Genomic DNA, 12,278 nt, shown 5'->3' on the forward strand with positions numbered 1-12,278 from the left:
CAGGGACACTTCATTCATAGTAACCCGAATGTTACTATGTCTCTAGGAATAGTTTTGATGGTGGAAAGATAAGGGAGTTCATGTCTGTTATCTTCTCATTTTTTCCATGAGGAATGAAGCAAAATTGAGAGCAAAAAGTGGGGAGGAGGTATAGGAGGCTTTCAGTAAAGAGGAAAATGTGTGAAATAATTCTTTCATCACATCTACTTAAATGTCAATTTATTGGAGAAAGCCCTCCAGGTATTAAGTAGATCTCGTTCCCACGGCTACTCTCTCGCTGGACCTTTTGCTCTGATCTGGCACTCATCACCATTTGTAATTGTATCTTTATCGGTTCACTTGTCTGTTCCTCCATTAGAAAACTACAGGAGGGAGGAGACTTTGTTTTTAATTTCCCAATGTATACATAAAGAAACAGGACTGGTACATAATCACTAAATAATTACTTGTTGAAACAGAGTTAATGAACGAACGTCTTCAGAATTTTGTCTTAGGTCACCCCTGTTAAGTGTTTGGGCAAGTCACTTTTCCTCTCTCAGCTTCCATTTCTGACTATATACATACCACGGGAATTGTAATCATTTCTCTGCCCACCTCGCAGCGCTGTCATAAGGAGGATCTGAGCTAATAAAACTGGAAATGCTTCATCAAGTGATCCTCAAATATAACGGATTGTTATTTTTAGCCCACGCGTAGCCTCGCAGGTAGCAGGTGCTGAAAAGGACTCGCTGATTGGGGGAGGGGGCCATTATAGTTTCTGTGACTGCAGGCATAGAAGCTTTGCAGAAGGGTTCCGCAGGCCGCGGAGGGGCGGGGCTCAGGCCCGCAGCCCACTCGCTCCGGCCCTTCCCTGGAGGCGCTAGCCTGGCGAAGATGGGGGGCGGGGAGGTTGAGGGGGGAGTAACTGTCAAACCTCCCCGCTTGGCGCCATTATTTAAATGGTACGCTGCTGTACGTGCCCGGGGCGGGGCTCCGAGCGCCCGGAGAGGGGCGGAGGCCGGGGGCGGGACGGGGAGGTGGAGGGGCGAGAGGGGACGGGCCAGGGCGGAGCCAGGCTGGCTAGAGGGGCGGGTCTAGCCGCGGCCCCCGGCGAGGTTCAGTGCGCTTGCGCTGACAGACGCAAGATGGCGGACAGTGCGGAACTAAAGGTAAAGCGCAGCTCGAATTCACTTCTAATATTCGGCCGCGGAGACGGCGCCGCTGGTGCCGGGGGGGATGGGTCCGGCCCTGGGGGGCCGCTCGGGCCTGACTCCATCCGGGCCTGGAGTTGTAGGGAGGAGCGGCGCGCCCGGCCCCAGCTGAGGGGGCCCGGCAGCGGCGGGCCGCGGGCCCCGGGTGCCTCGGGGGCGCTGACGGGTCGTCCCCGGCGTGTTATTGTTGTGGGCGCCTCTGGCGGGGGTGGCGGGGGAAGAGATCGGGAGTCGGGAGGTAGGGGCCTCGGCTGCCCCCTGGGCTCGGCTTCTTCACCTTCCACCAGCCTCCCCGCCCCCCCCATGGGGAACGGGGGCTGGGGCAGGGTGTTCGTGTAGGGGGGATTGGGAAAGCTCCCCGCCGCCGCTTCCTCTTCCTCCTTTGCAGTCCCGGGCTGCTGTCAGGAGCTCTCCTCAGACCCCCGGGAACTTGGCTCCGGCCGCCCCGCCCCTCCGTGGCTCCCTGCCGCCCCCGCCCCGGACTCGGCTCTCCCCGGCTGCCCGCCTGTCAGGAGGCGCCCGGGGTGCCCCGCTTGTGGGCAGCGCGATCCTGGGGCTATGGGGCGGGGATGTGGGGAGAAGCTCCGGTAAAGTTTAGTGAGCCCCGGGCCGGCGTTGGGGTTCGGCTGAGGGGTAGCGGGGGAGTCTGCCTGGGTGGGACGTTACTTTCTCTCTGATTCTGGGCAACCGCGGGGGGGGGGATAGAACCCCCCTCGAAGGGTGTGTATTTGGAAGCAGTGGTGGGTGGTGGGAAGCAGCTACCTCTCCCTTCTTTTCCTTCTCTTCCTTTGCCTGGTGTGGAGGGTGAGAGGAGCCTTTGGGGGTCTCTACACACACCATGATGGCGATGCTATAGCTGATGGAGGTGAATGGTTCGTGTTTATATCCCCCCGTTGCCTTTTGTTTGTAGGGACATCTTGCTGGCCATGTTGATTTGAACGAAATTCTCCCCTCATCCCTACTTCAACCCCCAATAAATAGAACGTTCCTCCGTTCCTCTCAACTGTACCAATTACTCACGCCTCGCGAAATTGGATGAAAGGGTGCCCCCTTTTCCCCGCTTTTTCTCCCACCCCAATCTTCTTTACCTGATGATGGCTTCTTTACAGAAGCAGATATACCACAACACAAGCTGTTGGGGGAGGGGGGTGGAACCCTTATGATTGGATTGTGACAAATGGGGCTCCGCTTGAATAATTTTGGTTTAGTAGCAGGCAGTTTTAACTAACGCGTATTATTATTTCGAGGCTCTGAACGCTATATTCCCCTCTCTGTGGCTTCCTGTGTGTGAACCAAGCAGCTGGTTGTATCTTGACCCAGAGAACTGACATCTCTGTCAGAGTGGCGATTGGGATATACAGTTGTAAATCTTTGCGGAGGGTCCTCTGTCTCTATTTAATAAAAAATATTAAAAAAAAATTTCTCCGTTATATTGAAACGACAGCTTCTAGAACAGGCAAACACCAGGTTTGTTTCTGGAGTTTTTCTGTGGAAAGCTTCGCTGAAAGATCGGTTTCCTCAATAATTTTGCAACGTTAACATTCCAGAATTTGTATACTAAGGCGCTGGCTTTGAATGTCATTCTTTTAAAATTTACTTCTAATTACGAGTTAATTGAAGAGATAGCAGATTTGGAATGGTTGGTTTCGTTTTTTTCCAGTTTCGAACTATTGACTGAAATGAAAAAGCCTCAGCAATTTGAATATTTTGAGGTCATTAACTCTTGTAAAGTACACAACTTGAAGATACATGTTTTCTATAGTTTCACTCTTAAGATGTAGTCACAATGTTGCTGTGATCTTTGCCTTCTAATATTTATTTTGTTTGGAATCCTTTTGAATGATAGCTAATCAGTTCTGTTATACATGGGCCACAGAATTAAGCTGAAAAGCTTGAGCTGGTTATATTGTCACTCTTGATGCTGTCCAAAGAAACTGGTATGAAAAGCACATGCTGGGAGATTTCCTCCTTTGTTCTTTCTCATTTTAAGAAAGTGCCTTTGGGGATAGATCAGATCCCTGGTGTGAGTCTTGTTAGGTAAAGTTTCTCTTTACAAAAATGAGCCTGTATCAGATAAATGCTGAACACTTGGGGGAAACATTATTTTTCTAAAAATGGTCTCCCTTTTTGCTTTCTCAAAAATCTACTTGAGTTTTTTTCCTCCCAGAGGAAAAACTACTCTTGTGTTTCTGTAGTACAATTTTTTCAAATTATAATAACTGTTTTGACATACTGGTTTGGCATTGTGTGTGTCCAATACTTTGAGAGAAGCTGTGATAAATTGCTTAGCTGGTGATAGCTGTGTTAAAAATTTTAGTACTTGATTGTGGGTAGATTTGCTGTTCTTTTTTTTTTTTGAAGGGGTAGATGATCTTAGGAACGCCTACCATAGTTATTTGAGAACGTGTATATAATTTTCTGTGCAGTAAGCTTTGGAAGATACTCCTTTAGGAAATTATATTTTCTGATGGTTTCTTTTTTTTTTGGAAGTAAATAGCGTTTATTCTTAATAAGATAGGAAAAGCAGAATAAAATTAAAGAAAAACCCAGATTTTTCAGTTTTAGGTGAAAATACAGTACTCAACAATGGATATCCAACTATGAGGTTTTGAGTAAATACAGTGACTTTTTTGTTATCTTAATTCACAACCCACATTTCATCTTGCTGTGGATTGTATTCATAATTATTTTCCTCATGGCCCATTTTAGTGAGTCCTTTTAAATCTATAACGAATCTACAAAGATTAGGTGGGAAAAATGGATAGATCTGTATCTCCTGTAGGAATACTGCAAGCTGCAACACTTGAAGATACTGCCAATAAAAATTAGATTGTGAGTCATACATATCAAAAAGAATTCTCTGTGCACATTTGTTTATGAAAGGTTTAATTTTTCATTAGGGGAATACCCATAAATGACATCTGCAAGAATGTAGAGAGTGAGCATTTTATTATCTTCAGGAACTTAAAAAGCATGAGGGTGTGATGGCCAGATGATCTTGGAAGTTAATAATCTGACAGCTTCATGTAGTTCCTCTTAACGTACTTTAAAAAAATATATTTATTTATTTTAGAGAGAGAGAGAGAGAGTGCATGCGCACGCTCTAGGGGGAGTTGGGGGAGGGGCCGAGGGGGAGGAAGAAAATCTCAAGCAGACTCCAGAGCTTGGAGCCTGGGGTGGGGTGGGGGGGGGCTCGAGGGCTTGATCTCACAACCCTAAGATGACCTGAGCAGAAATTAGGAGTTGGATGCTTAGCCAGCTGAGCCACCTAGGCGCCCCAGAGTACTTTTTTTATTACAATTTTTTTGCATTAACTCTCAAATCAAGTTATATTGCCATTTTAACTCACAGGAGGAACAGTGGGGAGGAAGAAGTTTATCATTTTAGTGGAATAAAATAATGGAATTCAATGGGAAGAGAAGCCATACTTTTGACACTATGCTTTTAAAAGTATCTATAAGCATGTCAGTAAATTCTGTTGTCACATTCTGACTCTTTATTTTCAAGAAATAGTCACTTAATTTTGATCTTTGTGGTGTGATTTGTCTGCTTTTATTTCAGATAAGAAGGAAATAAACCTGACAGTTTATTCATGAATTTGATTTGAATCTCCCTAATTGGGTTTGGTGTCAAGTGCCATATTTAGATAGCTTTGGTTTTAAGTCACCTTTTTTATGAACAGTATTTAGAAACAATTTATAAAACACTTTAGTTTTTAAGTATTTCATATGATTGTTTTGAAATACTGCTTTTTCATATGCAGTTTTCTCCTGGGTCACTGTATTGTCTTTCTCTTCAAAGAGTCTCTTGTAACCACTGTGGATTGCAGTAGTGCTTAGTGGTGAGTCTACAGCTGATTAACCTTGGGTTTCTCCTGGTGAACTACATCAACATGCTGCTCCAGGGTTCTTGCTGAGGCTTTTTGAGTTCAGTGTAATTTGTACCCTTTCTTGGTAGTAACTAGGGATAAGAAAATAAAATGGCTCATGGTTGTAGTGGGAACTGGGAAAAAGTATCTGAATTTCTGAAAAACTGGGTGTTTATGATAAGATGTAGCCTTTAAAAACAAAACCCCTGGTTCATTACTTTATAGAATTGATTGTAGTGCTTTCTGAAGTATTTTGCTCTGGCATTAAGAACCTTTTTCTTTTTTTTCATATTTGAATGAATAATATCTTATTTTTGTGTAGTACTTTGCAGTTCATAATGTTACAGCTTATAATGTATCACATTATCTCATCTGATCTTTCCAACAGTTCTTTGAGGTAGGAAGGCAGGTCGTATCTCTCTTTTATTGATGAAGTGAGCCCAGAAAGAGTAAGTGACTAGCCCAAGGTCATACAAGTAAAACTGGCAGGGACTTGAACCTAGGCCTTGTGAATTCAGACCCTGTACTATATAATAGGCTGCTGTAAAGGTGCCATGTCTGTCCTGGAGCCCTCTAGGGTGCCTCGCTCACAAAGAATTCTAGTTATGTTGTTGCTAATACTTTCCCTCTTGCTTTATGCCAGAGTATTTTTGGATATTCCTTGGGCTTTTTGCAAGGAAGATTTTGGAGTTTGTTGGTTGGAATCATAGACGTTAATTCTTGCAAATGTCATTTTGCTTTGAAAATTTCAGAGAATACTGAAAAATAAGCAGAAAAATAAACACCTGTAATCCCAGCACTTAGAAATATCATGGTTAACATCTGGGTATCCATTTAGACTTTCTTCTGTGAGCATATGTGTATGTATATTCATCACAAAGAGTTCACACTTTTCTTTATGTGTAATCTGCTATTTTCATGGCTATCTTTCCAGGTAAGTAAATGCAGGTCTCTGCGATCATTTGAAAGGTAACATTGTTTTTTATTCAGCCAGTCCCATTATCATTGGACATTAGATATTTCTACTTTTTTGCTGTTTTAAACAATGTCTTGACAAACAGCCTGATATAAAAATTTGCACATGTTTTATTCTAACAGAATACATTGATATGACAGAACTTTTTCTGTGTTTTAGAGAGCAATGCTAATGGGATTTTGATTAGATGAGTGTTGTGAGTGAAATAGGTAATTCTTGATTTGTTCATTGTCTATACCTTTGTTTCTGTTTCTATAGCCTATCAGATGAGATTATTAAATGATAGCAGAGTATATTCTATAAAAATGTAAGTAAACGTTGCTTCTGAATCAGAACATTTGATAAAGTATGAAATAGAGTATGAAACAGCATTTGTAATTTATTTCAAGTATGTTTGATTTTGGAAATTATATCACAGTAATCAAATATTGGAAGTTTATGTGCCTTGTTTAGTTGCGCATCTGTTTTTAACTGACATTTTAAGAAAAGCAGTGCTCAGCATTAATTTAGATAAAGTGGAAATGAGAATTTGCCTTACTTGTATTTTTTCTCAAAAGTAAGTGTTGCCAGAGTATTAGTTTGATAGGTAACATTGTTTTGAGGAGGCTATTACAGAAAAGAGGTTACAGACACAGTGAAAATATTTTTCTATTTCTTTTTTTTTTTTCTTTTTTTTGGTGGGGGGAGAGGGAGAGAACAAGCGGGAGGAGGGTCAGAGAGAGAGGGAGAAGCAGACTCTCAGCTGAGCAGAGAGCCTGACGTGGGGCTCCATCCCAGGACCCTGAGATCACGACCTAAGCTGAAGGCAAATGCTTAACTGACTGAGCCACCCAGGTGCCCCATATTTTTCTATTTTAAGAAGAAACCTTCATGGGTTAACTCAACTAATGAATGTATACGTGAACCTTTATGGGTTCAATCAATAAATGGGTATGTCAGTTGAGCTAAGAATATTATTTCTGTAACATCTGGAAAATACTGCACTGTAGAAGGAACAGTTGATGAGATTAAGGGCATGAAAGAGATCGAACTCTAAATTTGACATGTCCAATTTAGTCCTCATGTAAACTTGAATTTATGTAACAAGTTTTACCATTAGGATTTTTTAAAATGGGTGATAAATTTTAAGTATGTAGTTGTATTTTATTATCAATTTCATAATTGCTATGCACTTTTTGCTATTCTTATTACAAAATGTTTGTGATTACACTTCCCCTTCCATGTTAAAAACTGTGGAACTCCCATTACTTTTGATTTCTTCTACTTTCAGTTTAAGTATCACATGAAATGATAGCCCCCGAACTCCTCCTACGTTCAGAATTAACTGGTAAAACTTCCTTCTTTTTAATAAATTTTTAAAACTCAGTAAAATGAAGAAACTACCTTTTTTCCCCTTTTTTGTTTCACCTTACATCAAACAAAATATAAACCCTTTGAACAGTAACTAGTAACTTTGAAATATCAATAACTCTCCAGAGGTTGTTGCAAATATTCCCATTTTTTAAAACTTCATCTCCTTCTTACCTTTCCTGCTATTCTTTTTGCTTTCAATTTCCCTCCCTTTGGTTGCCAGGTTAATTTTCCCAAAACATTTCTTTTCATCCTGTCACTCCAGTAGCTTTCCCTCAAAAACAGAATAAAGTCTTAGCTCTCAGGTATTCAGGATTTTCTGTAGTTTGATCCCGGTCCACTTTTTGTGTGTTTTGTCTCCTCCACTCTATGGCAGAAGTCCTTAACTTAAAGCCAGAGCTGTTAGTTTGCTTCTTTTTGTTGACTAGTGTTCTGCTTTGTACACCCATTTCATTTCCTCCCATTCCTACCCTGTGGCCGCAGTAGGTGCTTAAGATAGGTTTGTGAAATGAACAAATTACGTTCAGAATTTGTTTCTGTTAGTAAGGGGGCTGATGCACATGTCTGTATGACAGTCTTAATTGTAAATGTTCACATCTTCACATTTTTTTTAATGGCTGCTTTTTAGATGAACTTGAATAATGTTAAATCTAATATGATTTATGAAAGACTGTTTTAGGTTTGTCTTTTATATTTCCTTAAGTTACATAGATAATAAGTGACTACATTCTGATTGTAGTGATATGGCAGTAAGTAGAGTACAATCTTAAAGACCTTCATCATCTTCAATCCTCCCCTCCCCCAGAGGCAATCACTTTGGTATCTATTCTTTTTTTGGGGGTGGGGAGCATAACAGTTTTATTGAGATATAATTCACATACCATTCAGCTCATCTATTTAAAGTATACAATTAACTGGTTTTTAATACATTTACAAAGTTGTGCAACCATCAACATAATCAATTTTAGAATATTTTCCTTCCCTGCAAAAGAAATCCTGCACCTTTCAGCTATCACCCTCACTGCCCACAACTCATTTCACCCTAAGACAGCTGCTAATCTCTTTTGGTCTCTGTAGATTTGCCTGTTTTGGACATTTCATATATATGAAATCATATAATGTATAGTCTTCTGTGTCTGACCTATTCATTTTTCTTTGGGTGGGCATTTATCTGTGCCTGTATAATATTTTTAATTTATTGTATGTGTATATCTAGAATAATACATGACTGAGGCACACAGAAGGAACTGAGTATTACTAAATGAATGTACATGTACATAAAAAACATAAATGGGATCATACTATACCTAATATCCTTTGACTTGCTTTTTCACTTAATAATATAGAAGATCTTTCCATATCGTATCCCAAAATGAGATCTTCTCATTCTTTTTTAACTGTGCACAGATTTTGTATGTATATTTATAGAGGTTTACCTCTTGAATATATCAATGTATATGTCTAAAAGTTCTTAATTTGTTTTGATAGTTTTGTTATACTGTTGCTTTTTTAAAAAACAGTTGCCACATTTAACATAACATCTATGGTGTTAGCATTGGAGTTTCACTGAAAAATAGGAATAAAAACTAAAACAGGTAAAGGTTGTTTGGCTTGAGGAGAAATGGAATGTAGGCTTTTTATGGGATTCTGGCAGTGCACAACCAAAGCAGTTCATTTTGTATTTGGGTTTCTGAGTGAGCAAGGCTGTTTTTAGCTTCATGGCATAGTGCTTAAAATAGAATTTAACATGCTATCTTGTGCTTTATGGTGAATTTTAAGACTTTTTCTTGCAGTCATGTAGGTCTAATCTTAAAAAAAGATCTGAAAGATTTCAGGATAAACATTTTTCTCTTACATTAAAATCCTCATTCTGGTCTCTAGGGTTCTGTAAGTTACCCAAGAAAGGGAATGTAGAGGCACCTAGCTGATGGTAAGTACTTGGCAATAGTTTGTTACTTATTCAGGAAGTTTTCTGTCACATTCTGTCATTATTTTTTAGTTCCAGCTCTGAGGTACCAGGCTATCAGTAGTTTGAGTATATCTCTGTGTATATGTGTGTATTTAAACTTTCTTGTTATAATGGGATATTTATTAAAAAGTTATCTTTTTTGGGGGGCGCCTGGGTGGCACAGCGGTTAAGCGTCTGCCTTCGGCTCAGGGCGTGATCCTGGCGTTATGGGATCGAGCCCCACATCAGGCTCTTCCACTATGAGCCTGCTTCTTCCTCTCCCGCTTCCCCTGCTTGTGTTCCCTCTCTCGCTGGCTGTCTCTATCTCTGTCGAATAAATAAATAAAATCTTAAAAAAAAAAAAAGTTATCTTTTTTTTAATCATAAAGGTAGTGCATCAACTATTGCAGTGGTTCTCAAAGTCCATTTTCTAGACCTCTGGTGGCTTTCTAGGCTCTTTCTGGGGGTCATACAGGTCAAGACTATTTTTCTAATAGTAGTAAGGCATTATTTCTTATATTGGTGTTTGCAAAGTCAGTGATGGGTAAAATTGCTGGTACCTTAGCATGAATTAAGGCGGTGGCACTAAACTGTACTACTTTGGTACATCATCATACATCTGGAATTAAAAAATAAATGTCAGTTATCCTTAGTGTCCTTAAGCAAAGGGGAAAAAAAGTATTAATTTGATTATGTCTCAATCCTTGAGTCCATTTGAAAATATATTTTGTGTGATGAAGTGGGAATACCTGTAAAAGCACTTTTACTGAGTACCAGATCCAATGGTTGACTCAAAGAAAAGATCTTGTGCAGTTGAGTTGTGGGCTGAACTAGCTGCTTTTTTAATTTAATACCATTTTTACTTGAAAGACTGGCTGACAAAGAATGGTTATGCAGACTTGGATATTCAGGACATTTTCTCTACAAGAAAAACAACTGACAGTATTTGTTGCTGATGATAAAATTCAAGTTTTCAAGTGAAGATGGAATTTTGGAATACTTGTATTTGCTACTGTGAGTTTGACAGCTTCCCAATACTTTTTGATAAGATCAGTGGTGGTACTAATGAATATGATGTCTTGAAAATGTCAACATTTGGAAGAACTGTGTAACTCAGTGAAGCAATACCTTCTAAATAATGCATGGTGTTGTAAAGTCATGCATGGGTAAGAAGATCCATTGGAAATGGAAGATAGACCAATGGATTTCAATAAATCAGAGTAGGAAGTGTTCACTGATAGGTTTTCAGATTCCATATTGCAACAGCCTTTAAGAACCTGTGCTTGTTGAGTTTTGGTGAAGAATCAGAGAATATCCAGTTATCTGAAAAGGCTACTGAAATACTTTTTCGAGCTACATACCTGCGTGAGGCTGAATTTTCTTCATGTACTTCAGTCAGAACAACCTCCTGGAGCCTGTTAAATGCAAAAGCAGATAGAATCAGACTGTCTTTATTAAGTCAGACATTAAAGCGGTTTGCAAAAATGTAAAACAATGACAGTCTTCTTGCTAATATATTTTTTGTCTTGGAATGTAGTTTTTAAAATTAATACGTGATTTATGTTAACAAATAATGAATTATTTTGAAATGATAAATCTTTATCTGTTTTGATTTCTAATATAGTAAATATGGATAGATTTTTTAAAAAATATTTATTTATTTGAAAGCGAGAGACAGCGTGGCGGGGGGGGGGGGGAAGGGGCAGAGGGAGAGGGAGAGAGAGAATCTGAAGTAGACTCCCTGCTGAACACAGGACCTTACACAGGACTCAGTCGCTCCCTGAGCAGAAACCAAGAGTTGAGTGCTTAACCAACTCAGCCACCCAGGTGCCCCAATATCGATAGATTTAATCAACAAAGTTTTTGGGGGTCCTCCATTTTCTAGACTATAAAAGAGTCCAGAGAGCAAAAACTTTGAGAACCTGAACACTGTTTGTATAAGATTTACAGTACAAGAATCTATAGCTTAAAATCAGACTATCCCTTTCACCTTCTCATCCATGGCATTTTTAAAAATTATTATCTAAAAGAAAAAATAGTTTGCTTACAGATAATAGTGATCCCATTTACAAGGCAAGTTTGCAAGCAGAAACTGTTTATATCCTGCATCTCTAGTAAAGATATTAACAGTTTGCATTGCCTTGAATGACTCTACTCTCAAGTGCTTTAAATCAGTAATGGTGTGGGAATGGTATAACTTTTTATTTTCTCAAGGTTCTGTCTCAACCCTTGATTGGCTTTTTTTCTGTAGTAGGGGATAGAAATAGCTTGGGTAAATGAAAAAGCCATACAGATGTGCCCTAACCTGTTTTAGCCAATAATTTCCTCTTCAGCAGATCTTACTAGCTCTTACCAAATATCTAAGATGATTGGTTTGCATTCGACCTATTTTGTTTTCTTCCTTTCCCTCTTGTGGGATTGAAGTGGAACCTAGAGGTTATAAAACTCTGAATGCTTTTCTAGTTTCTTTTTACCTTTCTTTAGAGTTGTATTTGAAAAGCTTCAGCCTCTGTATTCCTCAAGCGTCTTTCCCAAGGGTGTCAAGGTAATACTAGATAACAAAGATTCTTGTGCAAAAGTTATTCTAATCTGCGATTTCAAAGTGAAGTAACATCTTGAAGGTGAAAGGTTTTTTTTAAGTATGGTATTTTGTGTGTAATTGAATCCTAGTTAAGGGAAAGGGCATGAATTTTAGGATTGCCGTTATTTTTCACTCCTAAATTTAAATAGTAATCCCAGGAATAGTGCAATTACTAATGAGAATGGGGAACAGTTAAAGTTAATAACCTTTAATTCCAGACTATTTTTAAAAAGTTACTTCTTGGTAAATGTGGCAACTATGTTAAGTTTTTCTGGGGCTTCTGGTTGGCTTCCTCAGTGGAGCTTGTGGCTCTTTATCTTGGGGTTGTGAGTTCAAGCTGCCCATTGGGAGTGGAGCCTACTTAA

At 39.7% G+C, this 12,278-nt stretch overlaps 1 protein-coding gene across 1 annotated transcript in view; it reads left to right on the forward strand.

The window, feature by feature from the left end:
* The first annotated feature begins 1,077 nt into the window (after positions 1-1,077).
* PIAS1 (protein inhibitor of activated STAT 1) overlaps positions 1,078-12,278 on the forward strand; it is a 117,926-nt gene continuing 106,725 nt past the window's right edge. The window contains exon 1 of the mRNA XM_026478386.4: positions 1,078-1,148. Coding sequence (XP_026334171.1) covers positions 1,125-1,148 — 24 coding nt within the window. The 5' untranslated portion in view covers positions 1,078-1,124. The remainder of the gene's footprint in view (positions 1,149-12,278) is intronic.

Source organism: Ursus arctos, unplaced genomic scaffold (assembly GCF_023065955.2).
Source record: "Ursus arctos isolate Adak ecotype North America unplaced genomic scaffold, UrsArc2.0 scaffold_28, whole genome shotgun sequence".
Classification (NCBI taxonomy): Eukaryota; Metazoa; Chordata; class Mammalia; order Carnivora; family Ursidae; genus Ursus; species Ursus arctos.